Here is a 19,935-nt window from a genome sequence, read left to right on the forward strand (position 1 = left end):
ATATTGACTTTTCAATAAGGCAAATATGCTCAGTGTGATGCACTTAAAAGCAATTATAGCACTGCTGTCATCCAACGCAGTGCACAAATCCACTGACATAATATACAGCACCGGTGGGTTTTAGATTAGATTTATAAAATACTTTTTATGTTTATTATGATTACGAAGGCAGTTTTAATAAGCCTTTTAGGGCTTTTCTGATCAAGAGTGTTGACGTCAGGGGTTATTTATCCCAGACTGACAGTTTCAGTGTTTTAAATGTCAGGTAATTCCGCTGTATATTTTGAAGACTAAATGAGGAGAAAATATTACTTGACCTAAGAGTTTAAGAGAGTCGAACAGCAGCTTGGCATTAGACTTGACACAAAGAGAATTTAAAAAAATGTGATCTGGCTGAACCATGTTTATTTTGACAGGTGGAGGCAAACTCTGACACTCATTGAGTTAATATCTGCACATCTTCTTCTTATCTCTTTGAACAGGTAAATTGTAGTGGATGGGAACCTTCTCTGCGCCCTCTACCTTCCACATGACCCCACTCTCCCTGTTTCCTCGGCTACTGTGAAGATCCGTAACACTCTCTAACACACCCAGACAGCATGGCGTCCACTGCACAGATTCTAGAGTTTAAGTTTTCCCCACCCTCTCAGGATGGGAGTCCAGAGCGTCTGTTCAGCTGTGATGAGGAGATTGAACGGCGCTACGAGGTGGTTCCGTCTGTCGTCTGCTCCATGTGTTGCCTGTTTGGCATCATCTACTGCTTCTTCGGTAGGTTGCAAAGGATAAACGGGTATATTTAGAAGACTGAGATCTGTCTGGTTTGGAGAAAGGTAGATTTACCTAAGAAAATGTTACTCAGAATGAGCACACTGGCATGACCTGAATGCATGGGTTATGTTTTTGTCTCATTATCACAAACATCGTTTCAGCTGTGGTTGTGTATTGCCCAATTTAATTCACATACCAACCATCTGAATGTGTCAAACAGACGAGGGTGACAAATCTATGTCCCTCTCTATTAGATAAGCTTCATCACTTTCACTTGACTGTGAAATTTGCTTTCACTGCCCATTACTTGCTAGGAGAGAGGGAGAGAGGATCGAGGCCATTTCATAGTGTCTCCTCTCTGTGGCATTGAGGCCCCAGTGTGACTGTTAAAATGTTAAAACATGTTACTCATATTTCTCACCCTTCTGCTGCCAATTTAGACCATTATGAACATTTCTAAATTGCATCAGGTGAAAGCAGATAACCTCTTGGTGAAAAGCACGATGCATTATGAAAGGTTCCTGTTGATTTAAAAGCTACTTTTGTACAGTAGCAATAGAATGGGCATTAATGGTACAAACACCTTCACTTAAGGCAATTCTGATCATCCCACTCATATGTTACCAAACATAACATGTTTTAGCTGTTTTAGAAATCATCTTTAAATTATGCCCAGCAACAGACAACATTCTTGTCCCTTATCTTGTTGAATATATAAAAGGTTTGGGTGATTTTTATTTTTCCATATCATTCAATATTGGTATACATCAATATCTATTTTTTAAGAAATTCATTCTACAGTTGTTCATTCTATGTTAGTTAGACTAGTCTACCTAACATGTAAAATATGTGTGTATATCATTTTTTTTTATTTTTTATTTTGGTCCATTGAAATATGTTTGAATTCTTCCCAAATTCTGTGTTTTCCATTTAATTTTCTTCTGGATTCTGTATGGATTCATACAAATGTATCATCAAAAATGGTGTCTAATGAAATTAATTTAACTTGAAATGTATTATCATTCTTCTAAAATGTAATTAAATGAAAATATAAAAATAACTTTTACAATTTTTTGTCAAATAAGTTCCTGCACATCAGGACTTGTATGCTTTATAAATGAAAACAAATGAAAAAATATCTTGTTTGTACGATAGTCATTAAAATATCTATCCTAATTAATTCAAGTTAAATCAACCTTTTAATTTGGCAATGAAGACCTGCAGAGTTTCGGTGTGTATTTTGAATGTAATTTTTCACCTGTAGCTTATATTTGGCAAGTACTTTGTGACATGCAAGTCAAAAAGTGCCTGTCCCGGTTCTTTATTTTGTGTGGTAGTCTGTAAGATTTATCCATATTGAATTAAAAATGTTCAGAGCTTACGATTGTTGTCAGCATATATTTTATTGTGATGCCATTTGCTAATAGAATAACATTCTCTTCCAAAACTATTTTCTATTTACTAAAACTATTTATATATACCTCTCCGCCTTTCTTCCATTGTAGGATACCGCTGCTTCAAGGCTGTAATGTTCCTCACGGGTCTGATGTTTGGTTCCATCATAATCTTCATGCTCTGCTATAAGGAGAGGGTCATGGACACTCAGCTCAGTGTGGAGGCCAGCGTGGGCATCGGCCTGGGCATTGGCACGTTGTGTGGTTTGGTCACTATGCTGGTCCGCAGCGTGGGGCTTTTCATGGTTGGACTTCTCCTGGGTTTACTGGTGGCCCTGGCTTCTCTGGTGGTTCTAGAGGAGTTTTATCATCCGAGGACAGTGTGGCTTCCCCTGGGTGTGCTGCTGGGTTCAGGCACGCTGTTTGCTGTGCTCACGTTGCAGTGGCAGCGCTGTTTCACCACCCTCTCCACCGCCGTCTTCGGAGCCGCTGTGGTGACTGTGACTGTGGATTATTTTGTTGAGCTCTTTGCTTTAACAAGGTATATCTATGAGAGGGTGAAGGTGGATGCGCCTCGCCCAGTGTGTTGGTTCACTTGGGTGGTCATGGGAGTCTGGCCCGTGCTGGCGCTGCTGGGTGTTCTTATTCAGTGGAAGGTCACTGCTGAAGGATATTCACACACAGAAGGTAAGTTTGACAAGCAGTTGTAGGCAAAGGGACAAAACTGTAGCTTAAAGGGATTGTATACCCAAAAGGAAAATTGTCATCATATACTCACCCTCAAGTTGTTCCAAACTTGTATGAGTTTCTTTATTCTGTTACACAAAAAATAAGATATTTTAAAGAACTGTGGTAACTAAACAGTTGAAGGCTGCCTTTGACGTAAAAATGGTAGTGTGTGTGTGTGTGTGTGTGTGTGTGTGTGTGTATTTATATATATATATAATTATATATATATTTTTTTTTTTTTTTTTTTTTTTTTTTTTTTTTTTTTTCATACTATGGAAGTCAATGGCTATTGCTACCATCAACAGCAACAGTAAACATCAAGAGCAACCATTTTTCAATATATATTTTTCATGTTCAATAGAAGAAAGAAACTCATACAGGTTTACCGGGCGACCCAGCGACACACAATACAAAGGTATAGTTTCCATTTTAATGAGTTTAAATTAAGTTTTTGTCCTAACCCTCCGCGACAAGTGATTATATTTCAGAAACCGTTTCTATTTCTGTTGGAACAACATGCAAACTAGCCATACTGAAAGCAACATTAGTTTACCTCAGATCTTGAAAATTAATTAAAACCTGTAAGTTCAAACTGTGAGCTCAATGCAAAACAACAAGTGTGTTCCATAAAAGATGGTATCAGTCACGAAGTATGTACTTTTAATGTGCTTTAATGACTTGAAGAACTCAAACACATAGGTCCACTAGGTAGTGCATCCATCAATGTTCATGGTCAATGTGGTAAACTTTGAATAGCTTGTGTGCTCAACTGTGTGCCAGATGGAGCGGAATACAGGAAATGAAGTAAACCCGGGTCTTTAGTGTAACACAACTGGTGGCCACTCCTGATCAGGTCCTCAAGAGTTTCCAGAAATCATCCCCTATACCCTTATAAAGTGCTGTTTGAAGGTTCAGCCATTTGTTGTGGTTTCCAAATCCATAGTGGACATTTATGTAGCGAACTCCTTTTAATCTTATAATGCACCACAATAATGAGTACCAATACACAATTAACCGATAGCCGTTCTGAGGCTCACGCTGAATGAATTCCCACATCTCGCCAGATTGTGTAATACAATTTTTTTAATGCATATTATGAAATTCAGTGGGTTTCGATAATTTTCAAGCTCCAAAAAGAGTGAATAAATCTGTATGCCCTATTAAGTTTTGGACATTGATGGCCGTTTTCTATTTATGGGTGTCCTCCTGTGCAGATTCGACTAGCTCAGCTGTGCCATGCAAACAAGCTCCCAAAGAGTCTCCGAGTGACTCAATGGGAAGGCTTGACCTGAAATCCATGAATAGGGACTTTTAAATTGCTTCATCGCTGTCTTGTAGAAAGCAACTACCAACATCTTCAGCAGGTCAAGAGAGTATGCATGAAATCTCCAAGGGCATAAGTTCTACTCTCCATAGAACTGAAGTCAGGATAGACGCCATATTGAATTTAATGCAAATTAAAGCAAAGCTGTGAGGGATACACTCACGGTGTAAAAGTCCTAAATCATGTATTTTGTTATGACTCAAAACATAACTGAACGGTCGGTGTGTTTTTAAACAACAGTCCAATCCAATTGAACGCACTGTACTTGTATCCCTCATAGCCTAGTAGTTTACATTCCTGCCAGAAATTAAAATTGGTGCTACCCTGACCAAGCTCTATTACTGATAAGAACAAAAGTACTTGTCCCACAAGAACTGAATTGAGGGGTGAATTCAGAAGATATTTCCAGATATCTACAGGAGATCTTTAGCGGTTCTCTTTAAATGTGCAGATACATAGTCTACTTTTCCTTGTCAATTGCAAGGCTAAACAAAACACTAGTATTCAGAATTAAAGTGCGCACTGGGAAAACAGGCAGTGTGAACTGTGCGAGTGTTGTTTCCATGGCTACAAGCTGGGCCCTTATTTGGCGGAATGGGGGGAGGGGCTGCGATGAGGAAGGGGCAGAAGAATAGAGACGAGGGAGGGAGGAGTGTTTTCTGAGGGGGGGGGGGAGATCATTACATGAATTCCCTGACAGATGGGTCACGAAGCTGCTGAGGCACAACAGAGTGACTGAATGGGCAGAAATAATCTGTCTGTTTTTAATAATGACACCGAACAGAATGTCAATTTAGCCCTGCACAGAGCAGGATGTGTCAAAACACTCAACGGTTTGTTTATCAGCTTCGCTTTGGACCACTGTTTGAGAGACCCAGCCCAGTACACACTGCATCGTGTCTTTACAGAGTAGAATAACGCCTCTGTTTTGCAGTTGTGACCTGATGGGCTAAAGCCATGTAAGAATATTTCTTCCATTCCTGTCGGTCTTTCATAATTCCGTCCTTGTTTTATTTTTGTTTTTTGTTCTAAAGTCTTCATCAGTCACCAGCAGAGAAGAGTACAGTTAATGCGGATTCGTCAAAAGGAACAAAGAAAGGAATGCCGAAAGAAAAAGAAGAAAAAGCCACAGATACAGCCGCCACAGCAACAGAAGTACCATCACCCCCTTCAGACCAACCCTCATCCCCCAAACCCTCCTCCCAAACTCCAGCCTCCGGAGCCCACACACCGCCGCAAACCCAACACCATTCGCCGCTTCGATGGAGATGTGCTTTCTCCGGTAAGTCATCTGTCTGGCCTCAAATTCATCTGCAAGTTCACATTATCTTGAAACCAGATCTGCAAAACCTGACAAACGAATCCCTATGCTTATCTTTTCAATTAATCAGAGATTGAATACACATTTGCTTTCTCTTTTAGAGTTACATCCAGAACTTCCGTGACAGACGTACGGACAGAAGAGGCTACTCTCATGACAGGTTGATTGGCGGCTCACATATTGTAGATTTGGACTATGACTACGGCTCCCGAGTGCCCCTAACAGCCCATACAGGCCCCGCAGTGAGAGGCTGACCCTGTACTCTTCACTGAACAGGAACTGCACAGCACAAACCATTCCGAGAACTTTGCGGCCGGATCAGATCTAGAGCATGTGGTTACCTCAGCCGCCGCGATGGCTGACACGACTTTCATACCAAAATCGATTTGCTGTATTCCCATGCTGTATTTTTGTTCAAATGCCACAAAAACGTTGCAGCAAATGGATCATTTGTTTACAAAACACTGTGGAACCACAGTATGGCTCAGTTCTCCTGCATTTAACTCCATTATATATTGCTGAAGATGGTTGTGGTATGTTTGTGTGCTTCTCTTCCCATAATTAGGCTGCTGTTTCACTCCATCCGAGAAGAATGGTCTCATTACCACAGAAGAACATCCATTATGTACAGTCTGAACTCGGGGACCAAATATGGCTTTGGCATTTTTGCGTCTAAACTGTCATAAAGCATGCTCTGATTCTGTCTGGCAGACTATTTGTATATCCAGTTTACAGGTTCAAGCTTCAGTCCTCCTGTTCGTTTGTGACCTTTTAAAGATGTTTCAGATAACATTATGTTTACAGCACAGGCAGGGAGGTGTGCATCGTTTTATAACCGTTTCAAATGGCTTTATCTGCTCTGTGTCAGGGACCACACAAAATCTGTCAAACCGTGTATGGTGAACACAATCTCTGTTCAATCTGAGCCTGTTGCACAAGCATATAATAAAATGTTCTGTGCGTTTATCATTAGCCAGTGCATGTGGGCAAAGTGCTACCATTGCTTTTTGTGTTGTAGTTATACATGTTTAATCTGCTTTTAGTTGTTTTGTTTTTTTTCTGTTTAAGGCTTCATATCTAGAGACTGTTTGGGTGGCTCCCAGTTAAATCTCAGGGGCTGTGGCATCCAGAGGAGTCCTAACGATGTAACTGTGAACACTTAAGGGATTTTGTGTGACTGATTTAAGTGTCCTTGCCTACAAGAGAGAGTTTTGAAAATGATTAAAGAAAGATGCCCAAGAAGGGTGGAAGATATTTCCAATGGTGGACTTCTCACAGAAAAAGATGTGTATTTCTGTGTGTAGAAAGCATGAAATGGAGAGATATAGACAGAGTGTCTCTGTATTTGGAGTATTCTCGTGGTGTGTATGTGTATGAATATGTGAAAGCATTTGTCATGTGAGTCTGCAGCAGGGTTCAGTCTTAATTTCTGATTTACCCTCATATTTGGATATGGGGTGATTTCACACCCAGTTTCCCGTCTGTGTTTATCAGGGCTGTTGGAGCAATGAAGAGTCAAAGTCCAATCTTTTCCTCACTCTAAAGTAGTGAAAGGGCTCAAAGGCTTAAATTCCTCTGTTTACTGCATCTCTTTCAAAGTAACAGCTTGGCTTTCCTGTAAATTTTTGTACATTGTCTGAATGTAAATATGCTTGCATTTCTTTTTTCTTGCTAGTGCTTTGGTTCTTTTTATAAAGTTTTTTTTTTTTTTTTTTTTCTCTCTAATCCGTGGTTACATCTGTGTGCTGAAAACTGTCTCTTTGAATTGTCCCATTGATAGTTATTTGTAATTATAATTTATTTCTAATTTATTAGATTAAGACTTCAAGTGGAGCTCTGTATGTAATTAAATTGATGTTGATCATTATTCTTTTTTTCATTATTCCTGAGCATGTATTTGTACAATACTGATAACCATAAATGTTGTGCTCCTGAAGTCAAATGGTGTGTTTGTGTCCATTTCTTTTTTAACATATTGCCGTTTACAAAAGACGTTGCATATAAATGGCAAAGAATGTGGAGGTTGATGCCTTTGAGGCACAGGTCGAAACATTAAATCATGTGAACTCTTTTCGGGTAGGAATGCAACAGTAATAAAGACAAAACATGCTCAAGTAGCTCTGTGATGCACAGGATAATTTTCCATTTCGAAAACAAATGTGCATATATCCCTGCAGGGGTAGAATTCATTTACATGGTGGAAAATAAAATCCCATTAAAATGGATTATTGTTGTCATCCTATTGTTTTAGTTGCAAATCGAAAGAAAAATCTAGAGCTGTGGTTTCCTTTTAATTATAAGTTTTCAGAAATTCACATCTTATGAGCTGCTGCATAGTTTTAATTCGTAAACAACTTCAACAAAATTTAAAGATTCCCTTGCTTTTCTGCAATGGTCACAATCATCTTGTAGAAGGTAAAAGATTCTAGTTAATGTCCACCGAGTCTCGGACAGAGGGGCTTCGCTGGTAAAGCTTCTCTTTCTCTTATGTGTAAGTGCTCAGAATATATGCTTTCTGTGGTGGTCTAGATTCTCTTGATTAGAAGATGTTATTTCAGCTAGCTTTAGCATTATATGCTCCCAATTACAGCCAGTTTTGTACTCTCTTATATTAATAGCCACAATCTGTGTGTGACATTTCTTGTCATTTCATTCATAGGGAGAAGCCCATCTTCACTTCAACACCAACAACCACACTGTTAGAAAAAAAAAAAAGGTATTAACATGTCGCTGTGGCTTTGTACCTTAGACTACCCTTACATACTTATTTGGGACCTTTAATTAATATTAGTACTTTAAAAATACATTTTAGTACCTAAAAGGGCTTTTCACACATTTCATTATTATTATCTTAAATCAGTGCTATTGATAATCCTTACGACCAATAACTGATGTTTAGATAAGTACAGTGTTTTCTTTACTCAAGAAACTATAACAGCTAATTTGTGTGTGTGTGTGTGTGTGTGTGTATTTGAAGAGAAGAGTTAGCATTTGACATCTAGGTCAAAGTGCCTTTAAGTGCAGTGTAAGTCCACATATCACCTCAGTGATATTTTTGAACTTTATTTGTGTATCTGTATTTTTTTAATCTGCTGATATGAAAGACTTTAGCCATGGGGTGCTTTGTGCCAAATTACAGTATATCTGTTTAATTAAATTAAAATTAGGATTTGTTTTTATCAGTTGTCTCTGTATAAATGTATCAAACTAAAAGTAATATTGCAGGAAAGTTCCTTAAAAATATTATATTATTAATATTTAATATACAGTTCATGTTCGTGTCTAATCTTTTTTATAACCAAAATTTTAAGGTAGTGTTGTGTACACCACAATTGATAAAAAATAAATGAATAAATATATATATATATATATATATATATATATATATATATATATATATATATATATATATATATATATATATATATATATATATATACATACATATATATATATATATATATATATATGTTTTTTTTTTTTTTTTTTTTTTTTTTATTACTATATATTATGCAAGAGATGAATCCAAAATCACAGAAGTCTTCAATTTTGTATGTGGAAAATACAGTGGAGTGTTTTTGCTAGTATGACATTTATCCAAAAGTAAAGAAACCTTAAATTTTATAGGAGGAAAATACTGTGGCATTTATTGTTGTCTTTTTGTAGCAGTGGAACACAGGTTCTCAGATATGACCCAACCACACAAGCACAAGTACATTCAAATCAACAAAAACTCTTGACATCAGCTGGCGGATTTCAGGACTTTCCAGACAGTATGCATACTATCCCATTTTCCTCGTTCATCCTCTCGTTCTACAGCTCACTTTGCGGTTGTCTTTCTGCATCATCCACTCATGTGGTAATGGGTCATGGCAATACTGGGTGTGTGCATAAAAAGCCTGAGGCCGTCGGTGAAAATGTAAGTATAGGGAAAGGGATTCAATGAAATTCAATCTGTTTCAAAGGCTTTACATGACGTCCTGCTGGTGCTGTGTGGACTCGCTGACGACCTGAAGCAAGAAAAGAAAAAAAGGAATGATTAGAGCAACAGTGTCTGAATAGGATACAGATGATTTGCATGAAGAGATGGCTGCATATACATGTTGGGAAAACACAAAAGTGCTTTAAAGTGAATGGTTGATACTCCGTAATAAGGGACAGAGACAACTGAAAGTGGCATTTCTGTAAGTTAAAACAGCTAATTTCCTGCTGGAAATCAATCCTGGGCAAGTGCAAGGTCGCAGTCTTTGATAAATGAAATTCTCCATATGTGCTGTGCAGAAACACTCTCAGTGATATTCAGCAGAGCAGAAAACAGATAATAACAGTGATACACATGAGAATTGGAGCATTCTGTAGTGCAACCCAGTGATGGTTAACAGAGAACAGGACTTTTTTTTGGGGGGGGGGGGGGGGGGGGGTTTGGTGGTTGAAAAAAACACTGTAAACACAGATGAAAAAAATTAACTTACGCACTGAGCGCTGAGGGCATTTATGCCCTCACTTGTCCTAATCTAGAGTAAAATAGATAATTATTTTGATGATAATGATTGTGAACACACATATTTAAAATGATTATGTGCATTTATGTGTATAACACGTTTATGAAGATAGGCAGCCTGTAAAATACATATTTGGCAATAATTGTATCAAGCAATTACTAGCATTTTGGCGAGTGTTTGTTTGTGTGTGATTGTTACCTCGCCATCCCGGGTCTCAATGGTCTTGATCAGAACTGTTTTCTTAGAGTGGACTTCAGATGCGCGCGGTTGTTGCTGGTGGTGCTGCTCTGGGCTGGTCTCTATAGCAACAATTCAAAACCACGGCATTATTAAACTCACCCCCGCATAGTTAATACATAAATACTGCATTATTGATGTCATCTTTAGCTCGGGTATTCAAACACATACAGATGAAGAGGTAAGTATTTAAAAACAATGGCTTGCCTCCCTTGTGGATGAAGAAAACAGATATTTGTAAGTGTTTATAAGTGTTTATTTATAAGTGTTTTGAAACCCCAAATGACTATACCTGTGTGATGTATGTTTAGAATGACAAACTTTTGGTGGGTGAACTGTCCCTTTATGAAGTGTGAATCTAGTTTTTGTTGTGAAGAACTCACCTCTGAAACTCAGGGCAGAAAAGGACTGCACAGGAAGGGTGATCCTGAAAACATGACAAATAATCATATCAAACAAATCTTTGTTATAGCAGTTAAGGGAGCAGTAAGCAAAAGTCTATATACTTTCTCTAGTTTTACCTGCTCTCCTCTCCTTCCAGAAGCTTCCTGTAGGTGGCGATCTCCACATCAAGTGCCATCTTAACGTTCAGCAGATCCTGGTACTCACGGAGATGGCGAGCCATTTCATCCTTCATTTTTGCGATGTCAGCCTCGAGGCGGGCAATGGTGTCCTGATAACTACCGGCCTCACGGCCATTCCTCTCCTCCATCTCCCTCATTTGCCTCATCAAAGACTCATTCTGCAGACGGAATAACAAAAAGATGGAGAAAATGAGAGAAAGAAAGGACAAGAAGTAGGGTGAAACTAACGTACAGATGGAAGAGGAAAAGCAGAGTTGAGATGATCTGAGTTGAATATTAATAAAAACTAGTGCTGCTGTGTGCTATTACTGGCTCTTTGCTGAATTACATTTACTCATTGAGCACCCGGGGAAACATATAAAAGACTTCATAATTGGTAATAAGATGGATTCATGTGTGCTGAGCCTCAGCTAATATTTGTTTTGGCTGGGAAATAGTAACCCACGCACAGAATCTTTAAGGACTTACGGTGCCCTTGAGAGAGTCGATCTCGCAAGTGTAGGACTGGAGCTGGTGACGGAACTCCATGGTCTCCATCTTGGCCTGTCTGAGAGCATCATTATTCTTGTTTACTGCCTGGTTCAGATCTGACACCTGAGGGTGGAAAAAAAATTGCTTGGCTCAAACACCTGTCTGCTTTCAGTCTGGATGCATAGATATCAATATAGCCTTTTGTGTGTCTATGTAAAATCTCTGATACAGACCTTAGACTTGTACCATTCCTCAGCCTCTGAGATATTCTTGGCAGCGATAGCCTCATACTGCATGCGGATGTCCCTGAGGGCGGCAGTCAGGTCTGGTTTGGACATGTCCATTTGGATCTGCACCTGACTCTCCTGCATCTGGTTTTGCAGTTCACGGATCTCCTAAAGGAAAAGGTGAACACAGAGGATTGAGAGCTTGCTTATGCATTGTCATTTTACTTGACAAGTTGAGGCTTGATTGGTGTATGAAGTCAGTGTCATTCTGAGAGTAAAGTGGAAATTGAGTGTGACTTTCTTCTATGGAATCAAGCATGTTGAATGATAAGTGCATAAAATAAAGATTCCTTATTGGCATTGAGGGTTCCATGAAAAACATCCACAGAACCTTTCCATTGCACAGAATGTTTGTTATAAAGCAAAAACATTCTTTAGATTATTAAAATGGTTCTTCTATGGCATCCCCGTGAAAACCTCCTTTGGAACCTTTATTTTTTAAGAGTGTAGTTTCTGATGTTGTAATTGTAGGACTATGAAGCCTTGTAAGGCCCTTTTATTTTTCCACTGCCCTTCTCACAGCTGTGTCTCAGAGAATCTGTCTCTGTTAATTATAGGGATGCATCTGTTCCACCTGTTCCATAGCTTTACACTGCCCCCTCACTGTCAGTGCGCAGCTGACACACACAAAGTCACACATGTGATCATTTTATCCTAACATGTCAAATAAAAAAGCAGAGAGAGCATTTAAAGAACTTGACTTCAGAGCCCCATGAGTAAAAGGTCAGTGTATGTGTTGTATGCTGGGTATGAGAGTGGGGGAGGTTGCAGACAGAGATAGTGGAATAGATGAACTGTTAGTCACGTATAGTCTTGGGAAATGTTGAGGAATGTAACCTTAGATGGTTACAAACCTCCTCATGGATCTTCTTGAGGAATGCAATCTCTTCATGAAGGCCTTCAATACGTCTTTCCAGGTCCAGCCTGGCCAGAGTGGCAGCATCTACGTCCTGCATAAAGCACAAGAACAACAGAAAGCTTCAATTTTGGTCTTGCCAATAACATTTTGTGTTTCACCCATGGTAACCTTCTTAAATTTGACAACATTTTGCTTAACACTGAAGGTGACGTAAAGAACATACAGCTCTAAAAGCAGAGAGGTTGTTCTCAGCTTCCTCTTTCAGGTGGATCTCCTCTTGAAGTCTGTGGAAGAAAGAGATATTAGAGTCTTCAAAGAATTTTGAAGTAATCAAATGACTTAAAATACTCCTAAATGTGCTCTAACTAGTCTGTTAAGTCTTTACAGTTTGAGCAAGATGGTCTTTAATGTATATTGTAGTATTTGTTACATAATAACTGCTACATGGCCAGAAATAGAGGTGTCTTGAGTGTCCTCTGTCTTTGAGATATGCTGAGAGAGACTTGTGAAGTTGTCAGTTCTTCATGCACACAGGAACTTTATATTCTCACATTCTGCTTGGAGTCACAGAAGGCTTAGGTTTAATGTAAATGTCCCTGAGTCTTTTAAAAGAGGCATGCTGTTAATGTGGCACATATCTGGTTTCACGAATGTAATTGTTGGCAGTCAGATGGCATCTGATATTTTCATCAGAGAGATGAAAGGAGTTGTGCCATAAATCATAGCATACCATACATTTTTTTTTATGCCCTATGGGAGCTAAAAAGAGATGGAGAACTAAAATACTGATATTAAAGACTTTTTAGTTGTTTTTTCATACTATGCTGGGTTGCAATAACTTATAGTTACAACTGCATGTCATATAATTACTTCAATATTATCTCTATATGTCATTTCAAAGCAGCCCACCATCAGGTCACTTTGAACAATGTCTGTAAATAGCAGTTGCTGATACTTAAACAGTTATCATTAATTAGTGCTGATAAGGTGGGGTGGTTACTGTGGGATCCTTGAGTGCAATGCACTCAGACACACACACACACACACACACACACACACACATTATGAGGGAGATAAGGGTTATTTTTAGGGACACACATTCTCTGCAGTGCTGGAGGATATATTGAAGAGGCTAATAATAGCTGCTTAATCTGGGTGGTGTGTAATGTGACTCTTGGTCCTTTTGCAAATAGGAATAACACTCTTGTACTCTTTCCAACATCATACACCAACATGAGTTACACCAGTGGTTTCTGTTTGCAGTTACAGTATCTGACATAAACATTATTGCATTCCTGTTGTCTTTATGTCTGGGGGGGTGGGGGGGTGGGTGGGGTAGGGGTTGGATGGTTCTGGCCTTTGACTTTCCTGTATGGTCTCGATTTCCTGTCTAGTGCTTGTGTTTTAGAAATCTGACCATGATGTCATTGTTGGAAAACCTGAATGCATATCAATTATATTGTTCTAGAATATTTTGGGGATAAGTTAAACAGTTATGAATAGTAGGTAGATGTCTAATAATACAGTATCCTATACCCGGACCCTTTAAAATACACACAGACTTTACATACACTCTTTAAAATAAAGGTTCTAAAAGGTTTTTTTTTTTTTTTTTTTTTACAGCGTTGCCAGTAAAGAACCATTTTTGGTTCCAAAAACCCTTCCAGTAAACTGTTCTTACACCAATATTTTTACTTAGTGTGAAGAACATAATCTAAAGAATGTTTAAGTACCTTTTGTAGATTTGAAAGGTTCCATAGATGTTAAAGGTTCTTTATGGAACCATGTATGTCAATGAAGAACCTTTATTTTACTATAAAATAAAAGTCACTATGACTCCAAAAAGTAAGCAGTTGTGTAATCTGAGAGAAATAAATCAAATCACTTCAACACAACACCGGTATTGTAAGAGATACTGTCTGGATATTGAAGATCAGGACTAGAGTTTTGTCAACAGCTATGGCAATATCCTATTGTTTCCAACTTCAGAGAAGCTGCGCACAAAGCTGTCAATCTACTTTTACTAGAAATTTTACCTGAATGAATCGAAAATTTGCCTGTAAATTAACCTGAGTAAATTGAAAGGTCAAAAAGCTAAAATGCCTATCCTTAAATATTTCTTGAAGGCCTCACCTCTGTTTTAGTTTCTGCAGGTCATCGGCCAGGTTGTCCCTCTCTATCTCAATGTGGGACCTCTGATTGGTCAGTGCATCCACCTGTCTGCGCAGCTCTCTCATCTCCTCCTCGTACATCTCTGCGATGCGCGTGGGCTCGCGTCCCCGCAGACGTTCAATCTCCACGGTCAAGGCCTGGTTCTGCTGCTCTAGGAAGCGCACCTTCTCGATGTAGCTGGCGAAACGGTCGTTGAGATGTTGCAGCTCTGCCTTCTCATTAGTGCGTGTATTGAGGAAGTCCTGGTTCATTGCGTCGGCAAGATTGAAGTCCAGCTTCTCACCAAGGCCAGCATAGGAACGGACCATTGATCCACCACCAAATGAAGAGCTGGATGCTCGGTGGCTGGAAAAAATGGGAGAAGAGGCGGTCTTGGACACCTCATAAACTTTGGAGGACACACGAGCAGATCCAGAAGAACCTGCACGGCCAGAGAAAACGGAGGAGCCCAGGCCAGAGCCGAATGTACGCCGGTAAGAGGAAGCCGTCTCGGCTGAAGCTGAATATGCCCTGCTCATGACTGGGTTTGTATGGTGTGCAAATGCCGGTTTGCTTACGGCTGTGTGGTAGAATGAGTGTCAAGCAGCAAAGCTGGACTATATATAGTGTATCTAGCACCCCATTTGCCCCCACCCACTTTTTTCTGTCACTGTTATCACCCCACATGTTGGCCTCCATTTCTAAACCTTGCTTCCTCAGCTGTCATGAGGTCTGGTTTCCAGCAGCTGGGTGAAGCAAATGGATGGGCCATGAGTTGGCACAGGTCACGTAGAATGTGCTGTCATTTCTTTTGCACAAGACGATGCTTACCATGAGGAGCTCTTTTACCAAAATAAAAATCATATTGCATTGATAATTCTACATGGGGTTTTGGCTTATTTAACATCCACGCAATATGAAAGGGTCGCCATTTATATTATGAACTTATAGTTTTCTTTTCAACATATTTCCGAACTTTGGCTTTCACCTTTGCACAAATGACTAACTTTCCTTTTAAGCAATTGTCTTCTAGTTGAAATATTATTTGAATCTGAAATTAGATTTAATCCTTATGGTGTATTCTGGTCAATTTGACATGGAGAGGATTTTCTTTTTCCCAAAATAAGTTAATGTTATTGCATTTAACTTTATTTTGACTTTTTTTTTTTTTTTTTTTTGTTCTTGGTTGTTTTTTGTTTTTTTTCGTCACCTTGTTATATTCGTGGTGTTCCATGACAAAACTAACTGGCCTACAAAACATTACTTATTTATCAAATTGTCCTTATCAAATAATGGATTTGAATCAACTATCTTTCAATCACCATTGGTTTTGCATTTGTTTTTGGACCTGATTGATCAAAGGCTTTAAGGCTTTATATATATATATATATATATATATATATATATATATATATATATATATATATATATATATATATATATATATATATATATATATATATATATATATATATATATATATATATATATATATATATATAGAAAGAAAGAAAGAAAGAAAGAAAGAAAGAAAGAAAGAAAATAATGCAGTTTGGGGTTGACATGAGGGGGAGTAAACTGGGTGAACTATCCCTTTTTATGTTTTTCTTTGTTATACACATACGATTACAACCTCATCATAATTCATTCTGTGACATTTTGAGCTCAAGCAAGAAAATAAGAAAATATTATGTGTTTTGATTAAATATGCCCTTTAATAATATTAAAGATAATGCAAAATGATGCCAAGATTAGTATGAGTTTAATTATAGAGCTCTTGAATATTTTTCCCTGAATCTAATGTGTTTGCCTTTTGAATGCCTTCAGCTATATATATAATAGTTTGCAGTCATGAGAGGAAAGCTTTATATTTTCGATATACCACGTCATCCTTTCAATGATGGAATGTTCTTAATTTGTTTTTCATGTGTCATAAACTCCATCATTACACCTGGGAAGTAATGTAACTTTGTATTTGTGTCATCAAATATAACAAATACAATCTCTGTCACTCTAGCCCCCGGTGTTCTGCCTGTTCCCCAGGCTAACCATAGTGCCGGAGAAGCCGATGTTACTCCACAGCTGCCAAAGTTATTAATAGACTTCCAGTCTGAACCCCGTCACCAGGCTGCTTCCTAAGGGCCTCTTGAAAAAAGAGTGGACATGATGGGGCAGAGACTCAACAATCTCATAACACTTTATTTAGACTTGTTGATACAGAATACAAATGTGCAAATATTAATGCAATATGAGTTAAATCTTGTATATATTGTATATCTCTGAATGCATCTGTGTGAATGCAATGTATTGTCCCTGGTGTCACATGGTCAATAGAGTAAAGTAGCAGGGGGTGGGGGGTCTTTTAGTTTATTATTTTCAGCAAACCAAGGTCACTGGTGTCAGAGCGCACAAATTGGGGGTCCATTTATATTTTTAGGTTGACAGGTTGTGGTGAAAAAAAAATAAAATAAATGCACACACAAAAAAAAGGTTTCAATTTAAGATTTTTATTTGGTTTCAATAAATTGTATGTTATTATCCTAACATTCACTGACTCTTTAATATTGGTCTTTACATTGGAACAAACACAGATTGTTCAGGTACTTTGAAGACATTTTAGTCATGTTTATTGTTTGTGTGTGTGGTATATATCTAATGGAAAGGATAGTCATTAAAAGATGAAATGTTCAAAAACAGCAAAATTACTATTACAAATTTGTTTCGTCATCCCAATGTTTCATCATTAATCACATTTATTTTCAGCACATCATGAGAGCAGCCTCTGAAAATTCCTGGATTACAGGGCAATTCTGGAACAGGCATGTGTCAGGTGGGAAAAATCGTTTTAAAATGAATTCTGATGAGGTCAAAAGACACAGAGTATATGTTGCCAGGTAACCACAACAGAAATCCATCAGTGCTTCAAAAACAAAAACAGCTGTCAAATCTATATAATGACACAATAAGCAGAACTAAGTTTAATTTTTTTTTGTTTTGTTTTTAATTCCTTATTTGTTATTGTGTTGTATTTTAAATGAAATTTTTTATGACCATAAAAATACATTACTTAGGTATCTAAAGAAAATTGCTTTGTTAATTGCTTTGTATTTATTGAGTCAATGAATAAGAAATTTAACTAAAAATGTATGTCTTTTAATGTGGTGTCTAAATGCAAGGACAAGGTTTATATGAAGTGGTGGGAGTTGCCCAGTAGGTCATCTTTCAAAAACTCCCTCTTAGCAACCTACCAAACAGACATACACAGATTCCACCGAGATGAAAAGCCATTCAGAGGGGGTAAAGGGGAACATGGCGAGATTCCGGGACATAGATCATAAGATGTTAAGTATGCAAGTAATGTAAGTAAGTATGCTCTGTAAAACATTTTCATATAGAGTTGGACCTGACGCCACATTTTATTAGACCCTCACATTTACAGTCAGAACAAAGTTGAGAGGAAAATAAAAAATACTATTTTGGATAGTCTGGAAAGTTGTGTATTTCAGAAAAAAAAAAAAAAAAAAAAACTAATGCATCATATGGTCACTATTTTAAACATGTATTGCAAAAGTCAAATGGCAAAGCCATGCTCATAAAATATAATACCAGGGCGCATAAAAATATTACTGCACTGACAATACCCGGACAGTTGGTGGCACCACAGCTCAATTTTAACAGCTTAATAGGGGGCGTCTCCTTCTAATAAATAACGTTTTGTTGTTACTGTGTCAATTGATGGTAGATTATGATGACGTATATATGATGATGACTGAGTATGACATTTGTTTTCTTTTGACAGTGGTTTTCTATGAGACACATACATTAATATACAATAAATATTGATTTGTCATATGTTTGACAGCTGTAAGCCTAATGTAGCACTTTATATATCCTTTTTAAACAACTATCAACTACAAATAGCAATTTAATACATCACATGTGATGTCAATGTATATTTCAAATGGTCACTCAGCCCACTTGCACTACCACTGCACAAAACTATTGCTATCATGTTAAACATTCCCTATTCAGGAAGGAACACAGAAAACACGTTTTTGTATGATTCCAAATAAAGGTGTGGGTAACAATTAGCAATTGTCAGAATCAGAATCAGAATCAGAATCAGAATGAGCTTTATTGCCAGGTATGTACACATACGAGGAATTTGTTTTCGTGACAGAAGCTCCGCAGTACAACAGAATGACAGCGACAGAACATAAAACACATAATAAAAGAATAAAAAATACAAATAAGTAGAGAGTGAATAACAATATACAAATGACAATTGTAGGCAAGTATATTACAAAATGAAGTTATGTATGTACATATATATTGTGTGCAAAATTTAAGTGTATACTAAGTATGTGTGTTAGATAAATAAAGTGTGTGTGTATATAAATATAAAGTGTAGTGTGTCCGCCGTTATTATAAGCCATTGGATGTCATTGGATTTACCTCATTTTCATTTGATAGAAATACTTTCATCAGTGATATGTGATGTCATTTTCATTTTGACCTCAGTCTATTCGTGGGAGGAGGAAAACAATAACCAACAGAAGGATTTCATCATCTTCTGCAGTCAATGCTACTAACAGACAGCAACGCATCCTGCCCACTCTTTCATTTCATAGGTAAACCAGGAGCCAGATGTATAGGCTCTAGCATCTTTCCTTCATTTTGCATGTAAGACTCTTCACAAACCTCCTGGTTTCCTTATGACGTAATTGCGGGTCCCCGCCACATCGATGAAGGAAGATCGTGATTCCCGCTCCAGATCCGCACCAGAGATTCAGTACTTTCGTTAATGTCCCTGTGTGTTTATTACTGCCTAAAACGAACGCCTACAGTTAAGTTGTCTTACCTGACGCGTCCGTCACTTGTGCTACAAGCGTTTAGCACAAGCCTGCGGCATCGACCGACAAAATGTGGATTTAAATTCTTGACGGAGGGCGATAAAACGGCGCGTGCTGACTTCAGTCCCGTGGATAGTTAATATGATGGATCCACGAGTATGGAGAGCCCTGTTTTTGATGTCCGTATTCTGCCAGATTGGGTTTGCAGGCAAATACGGTAGGTATTAATGTCGCTAGAAAATAAATTATCAAGAAAATCGATTGAAAGAATGTAATTTTCTTTGTGCACAGACGTGCATTAGTGTGGTTGTTAAGGCCTGTAAATGTGGCCACATATATATACAGTATAACAAATGATTTTATTCGTGGGCAATGTAGTGTATTATGTGAAATATGGGATCACGTTTAACATGGTTTCATATAGATGCGTGCCATTATTTTAAAATCACTTTTTG

At 38.0% G+C, this 19,935-nt stretch overlaps 3 protein-coding genes across 5 annotated transcripts in view; 2 read left to right on the top strand and 1 right to left on the bottom strand.

Annotated features, from left to right (window-relative positions):
* Window positions 1–7,478, top strand: part of LOC128019619 (transmembrane protein 198-B) — a 138,039-nt gene extending 130,561 nt beyond the window's left edge. The window contains exons 2-5 of one of the 2 annotated variants that reach the window (XM_052605701.1): window positions 483–768; window positions 2,274–2,849; window positions 5,250–5,497; window positions 5,638–7,478. In XM_052605701.1, the coding sequence (XP_052461661.1) occupies window positions 600–768; window positions 2,274–2,849; window positions 5,250–5,497; window positions 5,638–5,790 (1,146 nt within the window). In that variant the 5' untranslated portion in view covers window positions 483–599 and the 3' untranslated portion in view covers window positions 5,791–7,478. The remainder of the gene's footprint in view (window positions 1–482; window positions 769–2,273; window positions 2,850–5,249; window positions 5,498–5,637) is intronic. The other variant, XM_052605702.1, reaches the window with a different exon arrangement.
* Window positions 7,479–9,155: 1,677 nt separating this feature from the next.
* On the bottom strand, window positions 9,156–15,229 carry LOC128019618 (desmin-like). Of its 2 annotated transcripts, XM_052605699.1 has the most exons (10): window positions 14,610–15,229; window positions 12,700–12,760; window positions 12,472–12,567; window positions 11,564–11,725; window positions 11,328–11,453; window positions 10,797–11,017; window positions 10,659–10,702; window positions 10,237–10,337; window positions 10,009–10,050; window positions 9,156–9,546 (listed from the first exon to the last, which is right to left on the bottom strand). In XM_052605699.1, exons 1-10 carry the CDS (start codon window positions 15,164–15,166, stop codon window positions 9,505–9,507), a joined length of 1,452 nt encoding a protein of 483 aa, XP_052461659.1. In that variant the 5' UTR covers window positions 15,167–15,229; the 3' UTR covers window positions 9,156–9,504. The 2 variants fall into 2 exon arrangements, with proteins under 2 accessions (XP_052461659.1, XP_052461660.1); XM_052605700.1 differs by lacking the exon at window positions 10,009–10,050.
* A 3,976-nt stretch (window positions 15,230–19,205) lies between these two features.
* The window catches only part of LOC128019623 (receptor-type tyrosine-protein phosphatase-like N), a 28,930-nt gene continuing 28,200 nt past the window's right edge, over window positions 19,206–19,935 (top strand). The window contains exon 1 of the mRNA XM_052605707.1: window positions 19,206–19,697. Coding sequence (XP_052461667.1) covers window positions 19,622–19,697 — 76 coding nt within the window. The 5' untranslated portion in view covers window positions 19,206–19,621. The remainder of the gene's footprint in view (window positions 19,698–19,935) is intronic.

This window comes from Carassius gibelio, chromosome A9 (assembly GCF_023724105.1).
Source record: "Carassius gibelio isolate Cgi1373 ecotype wild population from Czech Republic chromosome A9, carGib1.2-hapl.c, whole genome shotgun sequence".
Classification (NCBI taxonomy): domain Eukaryota; kingdom Metazoa; phylum Chordata; class Actinopteri; order Cypriniformes; family Cyprinidae; genus Carassius; species Carassius gibelio.